Source organism: Chlamydotis macqueenii, chromosome 9 (genome assembly GCF_036417535.1).
Source record: "Chlamydotis macqueenii isolate bChlMac1 chromosome 9, bChlMac1.mat, whole genome shotgun sequence".
In the NCBI taxonomy this organism is placed as follows: domain Eukaryota; kingdom Metazoa; phylum Chordata; class Aves; order Otidiformes; family Otididae; genus Chlamydotis; species Chlamydotis macqueenii.
The window spans coordinates 17,801,161-17,820,485 of NC_141564.1; the positions used below are offsets into that span (position 1 = coordinate 17,801,161).

General features: G+C 64.3%; 1 protein-coding gene and 2 non-coding genes across 10 annotated transcripts; all 3 read left to right on the forward strand.

The window, feature by feature from the left end:
- Positions 1–334: 334 nt before the first annotated feature.
- Positions 335–18,991, forward strand: EIF4G1 (eukaryotic translation initiation factor 4 gamma 1). Of its 8 annotated transcripts, none has more exons than XM_086755174.1 (35): positions 354–440; positions 1,453–1,513; positions 2,760–2,868; positions 2,970–3,056; positions 3,357–3,389; positions 3,950–3,970; positions 4,635–4,808; positions 5,152–5,251; positions 7,060–7,172; positions 8,258–8,350; positions 8,427–8,493; positions 8,839–9,717; positions 10,879–10,967; positions 11,169–11,355; positions 11,724–11,857; positions 12,105–12,242; positions 12,434–12,607; positions 12,686–12,883; positions 13,150–13,296; positions 13,391–13,627; positions 13,709–13,813; positions 14,204–14,357; positions 14,463–14,563; positions 14,663–14,765; positions 14,882–14,984; positions 15,644–15,900; positions 15,997–16,112; positions 16,279–16,451; positions 16,608–16,733; positions 16,825–16,906; positions 17,119–17,217; positions 17,343–17,477; positions 17,571–17,652; positions 17,725–17,865; positions 17,978–18,991. In XM_086755174.1, the coding sequence occupies exons 3-35, from the start codon at positions 2,794–2,796 to the stop codon at positions 18,157–18,159; spliced, it is 4,905 nt and encodes a 1,634-aa protein (XP_086611300.1). In that variant the 5' UTR covers positions 354–440; positions 1,453–1,513; positions 2,760–2,793; the 3' UTR covers positions 18,160–18,991. The 8 variants fall into 8 exon arrangements, with proteins under 8 accessions (XP_086611302.1, XP_086611300.1, XP_086611303.1 ...); XM_086755177.1 differs by having other exon boundaries at positions 14,894–14,984; XM_086755178.1 differs by having other exon boundaries at positions 12,123–12,242.
- LOC147599711 (small nucleolar RNA SNORD66) lies at positions 11,012–11,088 on the forward strand. Its single transcript, XR_015259467.1, has one exon. It is a non-coding gene; the product is annotated as a small nucleolar RNA SNORD66 (small nucleolar RNA).
- On the forward strand, positions 12,287–12,359 carry LOC147599712 (small nucleolar RNA SNORD66). Its single transcript, XR_015259468.1, has one exon. It is a non-coding gene; the product is annotated as a small nucleolar RNA SNORD66 (small nucleolar RNA).
- Positions 18,992–19,325: the final 334 nt, after the last annotated feature.

A 19,325-nucleotide genomic window follows, 5' to 3' on the forward strand; every position in this document is an offset into this window, starting at 1 on the left:
TGGAGGGGTGTGGGTGCCGGTCCCCGGTGGGTGCCGGTGCGGGTACCGGGTGCAGCGGCCCGCCACGTGCTCCCGCACGGACCGTGCGGGGGCGGGCCAGGGCGGTGGGCGTGGCCAGCCCGGTGGAGACGGGGACGTTCCCGGCCCCGCCCCTTTGCCGGAGCGAGCGGCGCATCCCTCCCCCCCGCCCCCCCCCCCTTCCCTACCACGTGACAGCGGGCGGCAGGGGCGCGGCGCCGGCGTCACGTGCGGCGGGCGTCGCCCGCAGCGGCTTCGAGGCGCGGCAGCCGGCGCCCCGCCCCCGCGCGCGCGCGCCCCCTCCCCCGCGGCGGCGCCCGGCCCGGCCCCGCCCCGCCCCTGCGCGCGGCGCGGCTCCGGAAATGGTCGTGCTGCGCTGCGCTGCGGCTGCGTCGGGCCGCGCGCGCTGAAGGAGACTGAAGGTAACGGGCGGGGGCGGGGCGGGCGCGCGGCCGCGGGGGGGCGGGTGGGGGAGGGGAAGAGGTGGTGGGGGGGGTACCGGTACCGGGCTGCGCGCGCCGCCGCCCCCCCTCCCGGGGCCTCGCGCCGCCAGGCCCCGCCGCGCCGCCGCCGTTGCCGCCACCACGTGGGCGCCGCCCCGCCGCCGGCGCCGGCCCCCTCCCTTCCCCGGCCCCGTCCCGCTCCGCTCTCCGCCGGGGCCGGCCCGCTTCGCTCCGGTCCCACCGCCCCGGTGATGCCGCGCGGCGCTGCTCCGCGCCCACGTGCCGGCCGGTGCGTCCCGCCGCCGCCGCGCACGTGCTCCCGCCGCCGCGCCAGCCTAGGCCGCCGACCGCACGTGGTGCGCGCCCCGCCGCCCCCGCCCCGCTGCCGGTGCCGGTGGGGCCGCGGGCCATGGCGGCGGCCGGCAGTGACACGTGTCCTTGGCAGAGGCCGCCGCCGCCGCGGGGGGGAGTGGGGCCGCCGGATGCCGCACCGGGTCCCGCGCCGCGCCCCGCCACACCGGCCTTCCCCCGCGGCCTCCTCCGCCCCGCCGCCAAAATGGTGCCGGCGCCTCGGGCCTGCCCGCCGCCCCGGGACGCAGCCGGTAGCTCGCTGGGCCGCCGCCTCGGCCTGGGGGCTAGGCCGGGCCGGACCCGCGGCCTGGCCTGGCCCGGCCCCGCCGCCGGGGACACCTCCGCTCTCCCCCCGGGGCGGCTCAGCGCCCCCCGCCGCCGCGGAGCCTTGCTCGGACGGGGCCTGGCTGTCCCGATCCGCCCCCCCCCGCCCCCCCCCCACTCCGGGGCCCAGCCTCGGGCAGGGACCCCGCGCCCCGGCTGCGGGCCTGGCGCAGGCCGCGGGCGCCGGCCTGTCCCGGCGCAGTTCCCCATTCCCGCCCCGGGACGAGACCTGCCGCACCCGGGAGGGGTTGGTGCGGGGCCCGAGGTGGGTTCCCCCCGGGCTGATCTCTCTCCCCCCCTCCCTCCTCTCTCCAAGTCAGTCGGATGAACGGTCTCTGCAGGCCCGCTCAGCCGGCCCAGGTTTTTCCCGCGGGGGGGTGAGTATCCCGCTCGCTCCCGGTTGTGCCGGCGGTGGGGTGCCGGGGGGGGGGGGGGGGGGGGGAATGTCTGCCCGCGCCGGGACTGTCCCCGGGCATCACCTCCCCTGCGTGACACCCCCTCCCTCCCTTTTTTTGGGATGATTGGTGCCAAGACCAAAGTGAGATGGCCCAGGCTGCTGCATCCTGGGGCAGCTGTGCTGGGGGGCTGCGTGGGGGGCTCGGCCCAGCCTCTGTCACCTCCCGAAACTCCAGCAGGACCCATCTCCACTGGGGTAGTGGTAGAGGGGGACCCCTGTGATGGGGTGGCACCCCCCCATGCCAGAGTACAGCCCGTTGGGGGGTGTTAGGGCACCCCGGGGGTGCCGGTGGGACGTGCCTGGCAGTGCCCCGCAGTGCTGACGCAGCCGCGCGTCAGGTTACAGGAGGCACCACGGCTGCTCCCTCGGGTGCCCCGGCCGGCAGCAGGCTCGCCCGGGTGCCATGGGGTGCAAGGGATCCTCGGTGGGGTGGGGGGTGCCGTCTCTCCTTCCTGTCCTGGTGGCCTTTGCACTGGGGCGGGGAGAGCGGCACCGGCTTGCCAAGTCCCTCCTGGGACAGCCGGGAAGGGTGCCTGGGTGCCGGTGGTGCAGGTTCCCCCTGGGCAGGAGCGTCGGCGGCGCCGGGGGGACGCAGGAGCTGCTCCCTGCCCTCCCTGGTAGGCGTTTGTGGCGTGCGCCCGGGACCCGGCACCACCGGCAGGAACAGGTTTGGCCGGCCGAGGGAAACGCTTAGTAGGTCAGCCGGGGTGGAGCTGGGCATGGCTGACGCCGGGGTGCCGCCGGCCCACCCAGCCCCCCGGAGCTGGTGACGGCCTTGGTGCTGGCGACAGGTCATGGGCACCGGTGTCTGCTTGTGTGGGCTGCCCGGCTGGGGTCTGCGGGGTCAACTCTGGGGAGGAGTCAGTCCTGCCGGTGGGCATGGCTGGCTTTGGGGCACGACGAGGGGGCTTTGTTCCACAGGGCGTGGGGACCCGCCTAGACTGGGTGGCCTTGCGGTGCACACCCTCTCCCCGTGCCCCAGTGGGGCAGGAGGAGGTGGCTGGGGGTCTGCACCCTGGTGAGATGTTGTCTGTGGGGCACGGTCAGTGTGGGGCTTTACACTGAGGGTCTGGGGATGCCCCATTTTTGGGGCTGACGTGGACAGGAGACAGATGCCCAGGGTGCTGCCCTCCTCCAGCTTACACCCGCTGTCCCTGTCCCTGCAGATAGCGAGGGGATCCTTATGCACAACCCCATGAAATGAACAAAGCTCCACAGCCCACAGGAGGAGCCCCGACAGCCCCGCACCCTGCCCCTTCTCCCGGACTGCCGCAGGTAACCGACCCCTTCGGGGTGGTGGGGGGAACCCAGCTTCGCCTCCCCGATTCGTGCCAGGGACGGCGGTGCCATCTCCTTCCCTCCCTGCCTCCCTCCAGCCAACATTCCCACCCGGTCAGACGGCACCTGTGGTTTTTAACCCGGCACCGACCTCACAAATGAATACGCCTTCTCAGCCGCGCCAGGTAAGGGCTTTGCCCTGGTTTGGAGGGGGTGATGGGGAGGGATCTGGCAGCTTTCTGCTTCCTGGCTGAGTAGCTCCTGCTGCCATGGTACTTGGGGGTGCGAGGAGCCCCATGGTGCCCCCCAGGGCTGGCGTGCGCCTGTGAGGGGGAGCGTGCCCGCCATTCGGACCATGACTGCTGTCTGGGCACCTCCCAGCCCTGGGGTGGGGGGGCAGATGCCTCCAGACAGGGATGTCCACCGAGTGACTGCTCTTCTCTCCTTCCTCCCCTGCCCCAAACCTCCCTCTCCTCCTCTCTCAGTTTCCAGCAGGGCCTCGGGCTATTCACCAGCAGGTACTAACCCGCTTCCCCCACCCCGCATGCCGAGCACTCTGCCCCGACACTGCACAGAAACGCCCACCCTGGGCATGACGGGGCTGAGGAGCACGTGGGGACCTCAGAGCTGGGGCACGGGCTGGTCTGGGGAAAGTGGGGGACACCCGCTCCACTTTGGGAGGGGTTTCCCTGCAGTGTCTCCCCAGTTTCCTCCTTGCATGAAGCCTGCAGCATGTGGCTGTGCCTGTGCTAACCCTGGCCCAGGCTGCTGCTTCTGCCTGCGCCCTTCCTCGTCCTCCTCTTCCCACTTTGTGGGGGCTTCCTGTGCGCAGTGCCATGCAAGGTTCTGGACCTCCATCAGCCCTCTTGTGTGGAGGAGCTGCTGGGGACAGATCTGGTGATGTCCTTGGCGTGCCAAGGACCCTGGTGGACTCGGGATGCGGGCACCAGGCAAAGGGCTCCGCAGCCTTCTGTCCTCTCCTCTGCCAGCCACCCTGCATCCAAGCCCTGTCCCGTTGCGGGTAACTCCTGTCTCTTTCTTTCCCCTTTTCCCTCTGTACGCGTGCGCTTGCTAACAGGGAGGATTCAGGTCTCTTCAGGTAACGCTTTCTCCTTGCCTTGGGGTGCGTATGTGGACCCTTCCTTGCCCACTCACTGTTGGGCTTGAGCTGCTGCTCCCAGGGATGCTCCTGCCTGGCAAAGAGGCTGGGTCAGGATGAATGGCGTGGGCCGGGGTGGGAATAGCCGGCTCCGCACGTTCCGGCTGTCCGGCTCTGGCGTGGCTCGGCATGACGGGACTACAGGTCCCAGCATTCAATGCGAGCACTGTGAACTGGTGTGAAGCACGCCGGGACCGGCTGCCGCTGAGCTGCGTGCAGCCGTGGCCGGCTCCGGACGCTGGAGCTGCCGGCCCCCGTCGGGCTGGGAGGGGGCCGCACCGGGCATGAGCTGGGTCGGGTGGACCCAGGCGGCCCCACAGGTGCGTGGGGTCCAGATGGTGCTAGGGTGGGGGTCAAGTCTGGGGAGGTAGGGGTGGGGGGGGCCGTGTCCTGGCCGGGGAAGGTCTTTTGTATCCTTGTCCCCCTGCCTCCGGAGCTGCTCCCCTCTCCCTGTGCCCAGGCTGACTTTTTCGGGTGATGCACACTGCCAACCTGCTCCCTGCAGTGTGGGATGGGAGCGGGGGGTGTGTCCCACCCTGGGTGTGTCGGTGGTGGGTGGGTGTGCTGGTGCCCCACCTGACACCGTGCCCCGTCTCTCCCCAAGCATTTCTACCAGAACAGGGCGCAGCCTCCCGCCAGCGCGTCCCGCGTGCAGAGTAACACGACGGCCCGGCCCGGCCCCCCTGCCCATGTGTATCCGGCTGCTTCCCAGGTGATGATGATACCCTCCCAGATATCCTACACACCTTCCCAAGGAGCCTATTACATTCCCGGACAGGTGAGGGCTGGGCTTTGTGGGAGGGAGCTGGGGTGGGCACTGGTGGGGAGCATTGCCTGGGTTTGGAGCACGAGTCTGTTTTGGGTGGGGGCTGGAGGGTGTCCCCTAGGCTCTCGGAGCACCTCCTGGTTTGAGCGGGGTGTTGCCCAGCTCTGTACAGAGGTGGCAGGCAGCGCTGGTCCCCAGCAGCCCCTCCAGGCACCTGGTGCCCGCTTTGCATCCTGCTCCCTGCCCTGGCGCCCAGCTGATTCACAGGCACCTTTAGGGGTATGTCAGTGGTTTGGGGGTACGTCCTTGCCCCGTGAGGGAGATAACTGATGTTTCTTCTTCTCCCCCATTGCAGGGTCGCTCCACGTATGTCGTCCCGACCCAACAGTACCCAGTCCAGCCCGGTGCCCCTAGTTTTTACCCTGGAGCCAGCCCTACAGAGTTCGGGACTTACGGTACAGACAGGGTGGTTGCTCTGCTCCCCGGTGCTCTTCCAGCCCCAGCACCCCCCTCACTTTTTTTTTTTTTTTTCTTTTTTTTTTTTCCTTCTTCTCTGCTGGTCTTCCTGCAGCCCCCTGCACTCAGGAGCTGAGCACAGACCCCTCTGCCAGCTCACTGGGGCCATCTCTGTGACTCGATTACAGGCTGTTTTGGGGGGCAGAGGGTGTTGCGTGTCTCCCAGCAGCACTGAGGGCTGTGCGTCGTGTCCCACCGGTCCATCCACCTGCGCCCTTTTCCAAATCGAGGCCGTTTAATGTTTAACTCTCCTGGTGGAGGGCTGGGGCAGACTTTATCCCCTGTTCCCCCTTGCTCTCTGTCAAGGTGGTAAGCAGTTTTGTGCTTGCTGACTCCCCCCTCTCAGCTCCCCACTTCCCAAGGAGCTGAGCCAGGGGTGCTAGGGCCGCGCTGTGCCTGCCCTCTCCTGGCGCTGGGGAGTGGTGGTGTAAGCAGCCCCCCCTCTTTCCCCCGCTTGCATGTGGCCACTGGGGCTGTGACTATATTTAGGCTTGGTCGGTCCCTGGAGGCCCGGCAGACACAGAAATGTGAGCCGAGGCCTCCGGCCCGGCCCCGGCACAGCAGCAAAGCATAACCGGGGCAGAAATGGGCTTCTCCTGAGCCAGGTACGTGCCCATCCTCCCTCCCTCTTGTCCGGGGGCCCAGCTGGCCCCTCAGAGGAGGGAGGTGGCCCCCGGCAGCGACCAGCTCCCGTGCTCTGGCCAGGGCACGGCCGCTCCTTCCTGCCCAGTGCTGGGGCATCCCCTGGGTGTCTCTGCTGGGTCCCGGGATGGGTTTGCCCCCCGCCTCCGCTTTGGGGCCGTGGCTGTTCCCAGGGGAGCTGACAGCAGCGTGCCCCTTGCCCACAGGATTAGGTGGGTAGCCTGGCATGGTATGGCCATTGGTGAGCGAGACCAGCCAGCCCTCCTGGTTTCCAGGGATGGGCAGTTTGGAGTCTCCATCCCTCCCTGCGCGCCTGACCCATCCTGGGGTGCAAGGTCCGTCCGGTGCCCCTGCAGCCCCCCTGAACAGAGGAAGGTCCCTGACTCGGGGGACCAGAGTGCCTTGGGCGAATTCCAGGCTCAGTGCAGCTGGGAAGGTGCTGGAGCTGGAGAGGGCCAGGGCCCAGTTGTGCCTGTACCCACCCCCCGCCCAGATTCCCATGGCACCGCTCTGGGGGTGATGCTTGCGGATGCCCTGGGAGGAGCAGAGTGCCTCTCGGGGGCTGTGCCAGCCCTGGATGGGGTCCAGCTCTGCCTCCGGCCCCCGGCACGGCTCCTTCCTCTGGGCTGGGCTCACCGGGGTCTCTGGCTGCGTGGGGACCCTGAGCCCCTCAGCGTGGGTGTGAATGGAGGGTGTGGACGGGGCTGCCTGGTGCCGCCTTCGTGCTGGTGCTGGCCCCGGCAAGATAAGGGTGCCGGCAGGAAGGTGGCCGCCCGCGGAGCTGGGACGCCTGCACCCGGCATGGCCGACCGTCCCGGCAGGGCTGTCGGTGGCGTGGAGCTGGTGGGCACGGCTGGTGCCTGCGGGGCCTGGCTGGGCGTGGGGGCGGCACAGGGACGCTCTGCTTCACGGAGAAGGAATTCAGTCGGGCCTGTCAGGCGGGTTGGGACAATCCGGGCCGGATGCGATGGGGGTTCGCAGCAGAGTGGCACAGGCTCCCCATGCTCCTGGCAGACCCCTTTGTTTGGGGGATTGGGGGCTCCCCAGGACGGGCTCAGAGGATTTGGGTTGGCTGGTCCGTCTGACGCTCTCTCCTCTCCTCCAGCGGGTGCTTATTACCCGGCGCAGGGGGTGCAGCAGTTCCCGGCGGGGGTCCCCACCGCCCAGGTCATTGTGAGCCAGCAGCCACCGATCCCCCCAAAACGAGAGCGTAAGACGGTAAGGAGCCATCCGCCTCCGGGCACGGGGGGGTTGTTTGTATGCAAGAGGGGAGGATGCCGGCCCCAGGTGCCCGCTGTGTGTCGCATGGGATGTGGTGCAGCACACTGGGGAAGGGGAGCAGCATGGGGCTGTTCACCTTCAGGCTGGGGGGGCTCAGTGAGGGGATTGGGGTGCGTGGTGGGTGCTGGCGACCTTGGCCGTCCCGACAGGCAGCGTTGTGCTGAGTCACGGCTCCCGGGGGGGCGGGGGTGCCGCGGCTGCCAACTGCTGTCTGCTCCCGGAGATGCCGGTGCTTGGAGGCCTCGTGCGGGGCCTATTTATAGCGGGGAGCCGGGCGGCTGCCGGCACAGCCCTGTGCTGGGGGGCAGAGGGTGCTGGTGGGCTGGGGAAGGGGGGATGCTGGCACTGCCCTGATGGAGGGGCCTCAGTGGCCCTCGGCCTCTGCTCTTGCTGCTCTAGGAGCAGTTTGTTTGGGGGTGGGGAGGACAAGACCCCTGGCTGCACTGTGCCCCCCGCCAAGGTCCCAGACCCAAGTATCCCCCGCCATTTACCCCACAGCAGGGTGCCCCATGGCTCCTGCTGCACCCATGGCAGGCATGGGGATCAACAAAGCTGCGGGTGTCTGGGCTGTACCTGGGGTGGCACGGGGCGATGTTTGTGTGCCAAGGTGGGTCCCATGTGCTGCCCCCAGAGTAGCGGGGGTCCATGCAACCCCTGTGCCAGTGTGGTGGTGCCTTGAGATCCTCCAGCCCCTGGAGATGGCCACTGGCCTGGTGACACGGCACTAGCTCTGTCTGCCCGGCACAGTGGCTTCCAGGCCTTGCCCTGCCCGGTGCCATCCCTGCCTGCCGGGCATCCGGACAGGCTGGTGTTTGTGGGGTGCTGTTGAGAGGGGAGGTGCCACCCGTCAGTCCCCAAGCTGTGTGTGGCAGGGGCAGGCACAGCACTGAATGAGCTGCTCTCCTCTCCCCTTGGAGAAGGGAGTGTCCTGGGGCTGTCAGGCGCAGGGAAAGGGGGGTGGTCCATGTGCCGTGTCCCTCACCCCACTGACAGCTTCCCCCTCTGCCCTGACCCGTGGACAGATCCGGATACGAGACCCCAACCAAGGTGGCAAAGACATCACTGAAGAAATCATGTCCGGAGCAAGGACATCATCCACCCCCACCCCTCCGCAGGTAAGGAGACCCCCCCCCGACTCCACAGCTGGGAGGTGCCCTGGGCCCTGCTGAACTCCCACTTTGCCCCTCCCAGGCTGGAAGCGGTTTGGAGCCCCAGGCCAACGGAGAGACCCCCCATGTAGCAGTTATTGTCCGGCCAGGTAAGCGCCCATGCTGAGGGCGGGTGTGCCAGCTGGCACGGCTGATGCCAGGCTCCCTGTCATTGGCACTGCAGGATGCAAGATGCCAGCCCCACCGTTCCTCACTTCACCTGGGTTCAAAACGTTTTCCCTACATATCCGGGGACCAGTATCCCCGTGTTGGGTCCAGGAGAATTTATGGGAGCTGTCTGCTCACCCTGGCTGTCCCCTGGGCACTGGAGGACTCCTGTTGTCCCTGTCACCTGTTTGATGGGGGCTGGCACATCTGTCCCTACCTCTCCTGCAGATGGAGGGATCTGAGGGGGGAGATCGGAGAGCCTCCCATTAATGCCAGTCACCTTGCAGATGACCGCCCGAAGCCCACGCTGGTGGTGAGCAAGCCCGTCTCCCTGGAGCCCAGCAAGTCGGCGTCTCCGTCGCCTCCCCCTCCCCTCATCCCCGAGGTGGAGCCCGTGGTGCTCTCGGCTGTGACGCTGGTGCCAATGGAGCCCCCCGTGGACGCGGACACTAAAGTGGAGCTGGGCGAGGCGCCGCCCGACCCGCACAAGACGTTTAGCGCCATCACTACAGTGCCAGGGGCCATGGACCTGCCCCTTGTGCCCGCGCCTGACATGGACACAGTGGCTGCGGAGGAGGAGGAGGAGGAGGTCACGATTCCCCTCCCGGAGCCTGCCCCACAGGCACCTGTGCCCCCTGAGGTTCTGCCGGTGCCCGTCGCCCCCGTGATGCCAGCTGTGCCCCTGGTGCCGGCCGCGCCGTCGCCGCCACCCGTCGTACCACAGGCCCCCGAAGCACCCGCCAAACCCGCCTCCCCCAGCCCTACGCCGCCCCGGGAAGAGCCCTGCCCCGAGCCCGCTGTCGAGCCTGCCACTGAGGCCAACGGGGTCTTAGAGGAGGCGCCCGAGACGGTCCCTGAGGCGCCCATGTGCCAGCCGGTGCCCACGCCGGTGCCAGTGCCCACCCTGGACTCCCCTATCGCCCAGCCCGAAGAGCTGCCCCTGCCTAACGGGGTGGAGGGCACCAGCAAAGCAGAGCCGAGCGAGGAACAGCCTGAGTCGGACGTCAGCCCCATCTCTGAGCCTGAGGAGCCGGCCCAGCCCAGCGCCCCTGCCTCCCCTCTGGCAGAAGAGGAGGAGGAGGAGAGCGAAAGCCCCGGCGAGGCCCAAGAGCGGAGCTCAAGCCCGGCCCCTGCCCCTTCGCAGACCTCGGAGGCGACCGCACAAGGTTGGGAATGGTGGGCTGGGGCTGTGGGGTGCCCCAGGGTGGGTATTGGGTGACGTGGAGGGGTTGCTTGGGTGGGGAGCCAGGCATAGGGTACAGGGAGGGTGTCGGAGAGGACGACAGGGTTAGGTGACCCAGGATGCATGGGTGCTGGGGGCAGGACAGGCGGGTGGTGAGGCACTTGGGGAGCATACTCATGTGCAGGAGTAGAATGAGTATGGAGGGGTGCGTGTGTGGCGTGCCCTGAGTCACGGGGAAGGGAGTGTCACGGGGGAGGTGTGTTTTATGGGGTGCAGGGCAGGAGTATTGGGTGTACCTGGGGGCTGTCCCCAGCTGTCTCGGGGCACGGAGGGGTGGCAGGGGAGATGCAGAACTGTGGGGCTGTAGCTGTGTGGGGCACCCTGTGTAGCAGTATGCAAGTACATAGGGGTGCATGGGGAAAGTGGGGTGCCCTGGGGATGTGCTAGGGTGAAAAAAATGTTGTGTTGGTTTTTTTTTTTTTTTTTTAAGCACCCTGCACAGGGGTTACATAGGGATGCTGGGGGAGGATGAGAGAGGACGTGTTCATCCAAACATGTTCATAGGGAGCACCATGTGCAGGGACACAGTGGGGCTATAGGAGGGTGACCTGGGGGCAGGTGTGTTTCTGGGAACACCTCTGTGTGGGGTGTTGTATAGGGGTGCCAGGGAGGAGAGTGTATGTGGGGTCAGAGGTGTGCATGGGGATGTCCCTGCCTGTAAGGGCTGCCCTGCACAGGGGTGTGGATGTCTGCAGGGATCCCCTGAGGAGGATGGGAAGTGCTGCACTAGGGAGGAGATGTGGATGGGGTGCTTCGGAGAGGCACAGGGTAAATCGGGGTGCAGCGGCTGGATGGGGAGAGGTGTGAGGTGTGTCTGTTTGAGGTGTATTCTGGGGTGCGTGCTCAGGGAGCAGGGTGCCTTGGCGGGCTGTGTGTGGGATCCGCAGGGTCACAGATGCCCAGGTGGGTACGTGGTGTGTTTGGGAACGGGCCGTGCCGGGGTGGCGGGATCACATTCCTGAGGCTCCTCGTGGCCCCATCCTGAAGCTGGCCCAGTGTTACTGGTGTCTCACTGGTGACCCTGGAGCTGATGTCAGGGGACTGGGAGGGTTCCTGTTCCTCATCTCCCTGCCTCTCCTCCCAGTCGCCGTGTCGGTGCCAAAGAAAAAGCGAAGGATGAAGGAGCTGAACAAGAAGGAGGCAGTAGGCGATTTGCTGGATGCCTTTAAAGAGGTGAGTATCCCGGGGTGTCCAGGCATCGCTTCGTCTCCTGTCTCCTCCTGTGATGAACTCTGCTTTGTGCCATCGTGTCTGGGCCACTGATGCTCCGTGATGGTAATGAGGATCTGAGGGGGAATGGATGCCTGGGTGCGGGTTGGAGGGGGCAGGACCAGGCTCGAGGTGTGACTGCTGTCCCTGTCCCTCCCGATGCAGTCTCAGATCAGTGACAGTGCCTCGGAGGCGGAGAATAAGCCCCCCGCGTCCACCCCTGCCTGTGAAGTGGAGGATGCGGCCCCTGCCCGTCCACAGGAAGAGTCGGAGGAGACGTGGGAGGAGAAGGAGGACAAGCTGGCCCCAGAGAAGGGCAAGAATGCCGACCAGAAGTACCGCTACAAGGAAGGTGAGCCGTGCCTTGGCCCAGGCCTCCACTGAGAGCCACCGTCTCTGGACGCAGCAGTGGGGAGGGTGACAGTGGCATGGTCCAGCTGTCCTAAACCTCACACTCTCCTCCCTTCTTGTCCCCAAGCCTGGCATGGGATGGGGGACAGAGACCCCAGTGCAAGGGTCCTGGCAGGAAGCAGGTGGCTGGTGGCATCAGGTTTTCTATCTAAGCAAGCAGCGTTGTGCTCATGGTGTACCAGGCTGGGGCAGCTCTGTGGTTGTCTACATCCCACCTCACTAGTCCCTGGGTGGGCCTGGATCTGCCATAACTTGGAGTAGAGGATGAAGGACAGACCATGTCAAGGTCTCCCTCTGCCCCTGCTGCAGAGCAATGGAAGCCACTGAACCCCGAGGAGAAGAAGCGGTATGACCGGGAGTTCCTGCTGGGCTTCCAGTTCATCTTTGCCAGCATGCAGAAACCTGAGGGCCTGCCCCAGATCACGGATGTGGTGCTGGACAAGGTCGGTGCGGGCCTGGATGTTGGGGGAGCATGGGTGGGGGGCCTGGCTCTGCTGCTCTGTTCCTTGTCAAGGCAGGGCTGGGACTTACCTGCTGTGCTCGGGGTCCCATTGCAGCATCTGCAATGAGCCTTGAGCCTGGGGGGTGGTGTGTGGGGGCACCTTTGGGGCCTTCTTTCCAGTTCCTTGTCCCGGCGCTGAGGCTGGGGGATGGATCCGTCCCGCTCCTCTGCCCCCCGGGCATCCTCAGCCCTGTGTACCTTCGCAGGCCAACAAGACCCCACTGCGGGCGCTTGACCCCATCCGCCTCAGTGGCATGAACTGCAGCCCTGACTTCACCCCTTCCTTTGCCAACCTTGGCCGGCCCGTCATGGGCAACCGCGGCCTGGTGAGTATCTCCTCGCTTCACCCACACTGTCCTCCTCCGCCTCTCTGTGATGATCAAGCCTTCGAGCCGCTGTGTCTGGGCCACTGATGTCCGTGATGGAACTGAGGATCTGAGCAGGCGGATGGGGACACCCCAGGCGTTGGCCTGGCTGGTTCCGGACCAGAGAGCTGACTTTCTTCTCCCCGTGTCAGCCCTCAGGGTTGGGTCCCCGCCGTTCTCAGCAGAGCCAGAGGAAGGAACCCCGTAAAATCATTGCCACTGTGTCCCTCAACGAGGACGTCAAGCTGAACAAGGCCGAGAAGGCCTGGAAACCCAGCAGCAAGCGTGCCTCTGAGGAGGAGGATCCTGAGAACATCAAGACACAGGTGGGAGCTGGGACAAGCAGGTGATGGGAGGGAGGAGGGGGACGTACCTGGCTTTTGTTGACCCTGCTGTCTTCACAGGAACTGCTCCGCCGTGTCCGCAGCATCCTCAACAAGCTGACACCCCAGATGTTCCAGCAGCTGATGAAGCAGGTGATGGAGTTGTCTATCGACACGGAGGAGCGACTCAAGGGTGTCATCGACCTCGTCTTCGAGAAGGCCATCTCGGAGCCAAACTTCTCTGTTGCCTATGCTAACATGTGCCGTTGCCTTATGGGGGTGAGCAGGAGCTGGGGGGGGTCTCCCGCTGAGCTGGCAGGGGTTTGTTTGGGGGTCTCGGCTGAGTTCAGCACAGTGCCATCATTCCATGTGGGGTGGGGAAACTGGGCTGTGTGGATAGAGGGCCAAGTCCAGAGTCTTAGCAAGGCATCATGAGGGTATAGGGTGGCTCTTCCCTGGTTTGAGCAGTGCCTGGGCCTTAGCTGGCTGGCTTTTATGGGAGACATGACTCATGCTCCTTGCCTGGGTTGTACCTCTCTATGCAGCTCAAAGTGCCCACAACAGACAAGCCCACGGTGACTGTGAACTTCCGCAAGCTGCTGCTCAACCGTTGCCAGAAGGAGTTTGAGAAGGACAAGGATGATGATGAGATCTTTGAGAAGCGGCAAAAGGAGATGGATGATGCCAGTGCTGTAAGTTGGGGTGGGAGGCTGCGGCTGAGGGCTGGCTTGGGTGCCTTTGAGGCAGCTCTGAGTGCTGAGCTGCCCTGCTGTGCCGTCCCTGCAGCCTGAGGAGAAGGCACGCATGAAGGACGAGCTGGAAGAGGCGCGGGACAAGGCCCGCCGGCGATCCCTCGGCAACATCAAGTTCATTGGAGAGCTCTTCAAACTGAAGATGTTGACAGAAGCCATCATGCACGACTGTGTGGTGAAGCTGCTCAAAAACCATGATGAGGAGTCTCTTGAGTGCCTTTGCCGCCTGCTTACCACCATTGGCAAGGACTTGGACTTTGAGAAGGCCAAGGTACCCTTTGCCCTTCCCTGCCCTGTCTTGCCTTGCACTTGCCTTTGGGAGAGATGTGACCATGACTCTCTACCTCTATAGCCCAGGATGGACCAGTACTTCAATCAAATGGAGAAGATCATCAAAGAGAAGAAGACATCATCCCGAATCCGTTTCATGCTGCAGGATGTGATTGACCTCAGACGGGTAAGGCGGGTGGCCTGCTATTGTCCAGAGTGTCCTCTGTCCCCTGCTTGGTCCTATGGAGCTGCTGGCCTGTGTCCTCTGAGTGCCAGCAGTCTGCATGTCCCCAGGTGGAGAGAGGCGGGTAGGTAAGCTATAGCCAGCCCTAGAGACACCATGCTAGCCCCCAGCCCTTGGTTAGCGTGGTAGTGGTAGTGGGCACACAGTAACCAGCGGCTGTTTAATGCAGGGGGGCTCATGAAACTGAGCCCTTTTGTGCCAAAAGCTGCCACAGCACGCAGGGAGTTGTGCTTGCCGAGGCAGGAGACCGGCCTGAGGCTTTGAGGGTGGGATGGCTGCCTCCGTCCTCCAGCCAGCTCAGTGCCCGCTTCCCTCCTCCATTGCCCTCTGCAGAATAGCTGGGTGCCACGGCGAGGAGACCAGGGCCCCAAAACCATCGACCAGATCCACAAGGAAGCAGAGATGGAGGAGCATCGGGAACACATCAAAGTGCAGCAGCTGATGTCTAAGGACAAGAGGAGAGGACCCCCTGGGCCATCCTCCAGCAGTGAGTGTCCAGCCTCAGGGCCACTGAGGCTGCTGGGTTGGATTGTTCCCGCTGGGCAGTGCTCGGGGCTGGGCTATGCCTTATGTCTGTCACCCTTGTGTCCAGGTGGACGCGGGAGCCTGGTCGCGGATGATGGCTGGAACACGGTGCCCATCAGCAAGGGCAACCGGCCCATTGACACCAGCCGGCTAACAAAGATCACCAAGGTGAGGCTGGGGGTGCAGTTTGGGCAGCTGAACTGGCTGCCTGGCCCAGATCCTGCCTTGGTGTGAGGTTCAGAGCTGACTCTGTCTCTCACTCTGCAGCCTGGATCCATTGACTCCAACAACCAGCTCTTTGCGCCGGGTGGGCGGCTGAGCTGGGGCAAAGGCAGCAGCGGAGGGTCTGGCGCGAAGCCTGCAGATTCAGGTAGGCAGCATGGAGCAGGCTGGGTGCTGCTGGGTGGGAGTGGGGGCCCTTTCCCACGGGCAGTTCGTGTACCGGGGAGGTGCTGAACTCTGAGACTCCCCTCTTTTCACGCCCAGCATCTGATTCAGGGCGACCGGCCACGAGCACCTTGAACCGCTTCTCAGCGCTCCAGCAGTCGACCCCTGCCGAGAGCCTGGAGTCCCGTCGTGTGGTGCAGAGGTGAGGGGCCGGCCCTGCCTTGGCGTTTGGGCGTCTTGGTCTGCAGCCCGGGGAGAAACCCCCCGAGCTGGGCAATGGTCAGTCAATATGTAGGCAAGCGTGTGGCATCTGGGCTGGAATAATCCCCTTGCGGCAGGATGGGGCCTTGGGGAGGCTCAGAGTCAGTGGTGAGTCCTTGCAGCAAAGAAGGCTGACCCCACCTTGGGCTTCCTTCCCACTGTTCAGCACTTGGGGGACCACACCTGGTTGCTGGGTCCGTTCTAGGGGGGTGGGACCAGACGGACATTAATGGGCTGGAGAGAGTCCTGTGGAGGCCAGAGCAGAAGGTCCCCAAGGAGAACTGGAGTTGGGTTTGTTCAGGAGAAGAGGAAAACAAAGGAGAATCCCACCATGGTCTGCAGCAGGGGGAAGTGTGGGCAAGATGGGGCCAGGGTCTGCTCACCCGTGTCAAGGGACAGAGTGAAAGGCAAAGGGCATGAGTTAGAAGAGGGGAGAAACAGGGAAGAATGTTTTGCCCTGAGGGTGATCAGGTGTTAGAAGAGTTCCTGGAAAGGGTTGGGATTGGAGTGGGAGAGCATTGCCTTGCAGAGCTCTGCAGTCTGGGGTCAGGGAGAATGGCGATGGGTTCTTTACGCTGTGTCCATCCTCTTCCCACCCAGGAGCAGCTCCAGCCGCGACAGGTCAGAGAAGGCTGGGGACAGAGGAGACCGGGAGTCACGTTCGGAGAAGGGCAGCGACCGCCTGGAACGTCCTGACCGGGGGGAGCGGGCAGACAGGAACAGGTCTGCCCTCACCAAGAGGAGCTTCAGCAAAGAGACAGAGGACAGGAGCCGAGAACGGGAGAAGCAGGGCGGCCCCGAGGTCGTGCGCAAGGCTGCTAGCATGACGGAGGAACGGGACAGGAGCCGAGAAACCAGTGAGCTGGGGAGGAGCGCTGTCCTCAGGGTCTGGCTGCAGGCTGGGGCGCGCTGCCTGTCCCAGATGGTGCCTGATCCTTGTTCTCTCCTTGCAGTTAAGCAAGAGCCAGCACCTCCTGCAGCATCCCCCAAGCCCGCGCTGTCAGAAGAGGAGCTGGAGAAGAAATCCAAGGCGATAATAGAGGAATACCTGCACATCAATGACATGAAGGTGAGAGTAGGGGGTGACCAGGCACAGCACCGTATGGCCCCCATAACACACCATCGGCTTCCCTGGGCCGTAGTGCTGTTGGGCAAGGTGCTAGCCATGCCTGGATGAGGAAGAGGGGAGTTGGGGCTGGCCGTGGAGCAGTTCTGACCTCCCCTTTCCCCCACAGGAGGCCCTGCAGTGCGTGCAGGAGCTGGGCAGCCCCTCCTTGCTCTACATCTTTGTGCAGAATGGCATTGAGTCGACACTGGAGAGGAGCACCATCTCCCGTGAGCACATGGGGGTCCTGCTGTGCCAGCTGGTGAAGGCAGGCACGCTCTCCAAGGAGCAGTACTACAAAGGGTGAGGGCCCAGGGCAGCCTTGCCCCGAGCTGGTATTTCACTGGCTTTGAATTCGGCCCTGCCTCGGGCAGGACTCGGCCAGGCGATCTCCTAAGGTCCCCCTCAGCTGAGGGCATGGAGAGTGCTGGATCCTGACTCCCCCCCTCTACCCTGCAGGCTGCGGGAGATCCTGGAGATTGCAGAAGACATGGAGATCGATATCCCGCACATCTGGCTGTACCTGGCTGAGCTTATCACCCCCATCCTGCAAGAGGAAGGCATCCCCATGGAGGAGCTGTTCAGGTGAGGGCTGTGCCCCTCTGTGGGGCTGCCATGGAGCCCTAGGGGGGCTCCTGTGAGCAGGTAGCTCAACCAGGTCTTTTGTGCCCCACAGGGAGATAACAAAGCCCCTGGTGCCCATTGGGAAGGCCACCACACTGCTGGTCGAGGTGCTAGGCTTGTTGTGCAAGGGCATGGTAAGTGCACGGGGCTTGCAGAGCTGCTGGCCACTCCCTTGGGACTGGCAGCCTGCTTGGGGGGACAGGTTGGCATGTGGGGATTGAATCCCTGTGCCACCAGAGAGGATGGCATCCCTTGCTGTGTCTGGAGGTGGCATGGCCAAGCCACCGTGTCCCCCTCTGTGGAGATGGAGGGCAGGGGGTGCTGATGCCAACTGTATGTCCTGCAGAGCCAGAAGACAGCGGGCAAGCTGTGGCGGGATGGGGGCCTGAGCTGGAAGGAATTCCTGCCCGAGGACCAGGATGTCAACAAATTTGTCACAGAGCAGGTGGGATTTCGGCGGTGGCAAGGGGCAGAGACAGGCTATGGGGGTGGACCCTGGGAGGTCCTGCTACCAGGAGCATGGTGTTCCCCCGTGCTGCCTTTAACAGTTGTCTCTACCTGCTCCCCCAGAAATTGGAGTACACGATGGGGGACAGCTCGGACACGCCGAGCCGCAAGGAGCTAACCTCAGAGGAGCTGTGCAAGCAAATGGACGAGCTGCTGAAGGAGAACCCGAACAACCAAAGAATATACGACTGGATCGAGGTGAGGATGCAGGTGCAGTGCCTGCAGGTCTGAGGGCTCCCTCCCGGCTCCCTCCCCACCTCACAGCCCCTCTACCCTCCCTCCCTCCCCCAGGCCAACCTGAGCGAGCAGCAGGTCTCATCCAACACGTTTATCAGGGCCCTGATGACATCTGTGTGCCACTCGGCCATCATCTGTGAGTACCGGGGCAAGGTGGGGGAGATCCCCCTGCCCACGCCGCCCTCCTCTCATGCCCCGTCTCCCGCAGTTGAGAACCCTTACCGCGTGGATGCCCTGGTCATCCGCAACCAAGCCAAGCTGCTGCAGAAGTACCTGCGGGACGAGCAGAAGGAGCTCCAGGCGCTCTACGCCCTGCAAGCCTTGGTGGTGAAGTTGGACCAGCCTCCCAGTGAGTGTTGCGGGACGGATGGGCTGAGGAGGGGAGTGGCAGGTGCGTCCCCACTCCAGCAGGGTTGCTGGTGGCTGGGGAATGGCAGGGGCCCCCCTTTGTCCCCCTCCAGACCTGCTGCGGATGTTCTTTGACGCCCTCTACGATGAGGACGTCATCAAGGAGGAGGCTTTCTACAAGTGGGAGTCCAGCAAGGACCCGGCCGAGCAGCAGGGCAAAGGGGTGGCTCTCAAATCGGTGACAGCCTTTTTCACCTGGCTTCGGGAAGCTGAGGACGAGTCGGACAACAACTGAGCAGACGTGAGGAGGGGGAGGAAGGGAGGAGAGAGAGAGCGGGGCACCCTGGGGAGCAACTCCATCCCCTCCCACCCCCAGCCCCCCTGGACTTGCTGATGCAGGGGCTGAGGGACCTGCTGTGCCCCCCACAGCTCCCCTCTCTCTTTTCAGTTCTCCTCCTCTCCCTCCTCCCCCTGTCCTGGTTCTGTTTGCGAGGCCTGTACTAGTTTGTCATGATGATAATAAACAGATGCTGACGGAGGTGGCTGTCGCAGTGGGTCCCCTTGGGGCCCCTCCTCTTCCCCCTCCTAGTGCAGGCACCCCAGGTTTCTGGGAGCAGGGCAAGCACCCCCGGACTCATGTTGTGGGGAGAGGGGATGGGATGGGGACATATCTCTCCCCTCCTCTCCCTCCTCCTCTTCCTCCTCCACACTTCTTGCTGAAATATAGAGAGATATATATATATAAACTTATTAAATTTGGTTTGGGGACAGGAGCGTGATTTCTCCCCCTCCCCTGTCCTCTCTCTATTCCTCCATCATTGCCTGGACCCCCCCACCCCCCCCCCATGGTTTTTTATTTTAAATATAAATCATTCCCCCCCCAGCTCCTGCTCTGACACGTGGGGAGGGTGCTGGGGGGGGGAGGGGGGTGATCCTTTCTCTCTGGGCCAGGCCAAGTCCCCCACTCCCCCCCAAAGCCCCTATCCTCCTCCCAAACGTTTAAGGCCACAATTGGGCAAGTGACGGGGCGGCCCCCCCATCCGCGTCCCCTGTATTTATAGAGCGCCGGATGTGACGAGCCACACGTGTAATTATTAAAACAAGGATTCAATTACTGGTCACGTGAATTTGTAAATAATTTTTTTTTCTTTTTTTTTTTTTTTTTCTTTATGGAGTATTTAATTGAAGATTTAAAGGCATCTTTTCACCTTAAAACTGGAAATAAAAGAACATTGCTAAATAATGCCCCGTGTGCCGCTGTTGCCGCCCCCCCTGTCCCATGTCCCTTGCGCCTGGGCTAGCGTGGGGGTGCCAGCCTGGAGCCCAGGCAGCGGCCAGCCTCCCCGGGCAGGTACGTACCCCTACCCAGGGGCTGGGAGCGTGGCAAGGGGGTCAGATGTGCCTGGAACCAGGCCCCCGGGAGCCACCTTGCCAGCTCTACGTTGCCAGGGCACCCTGTGG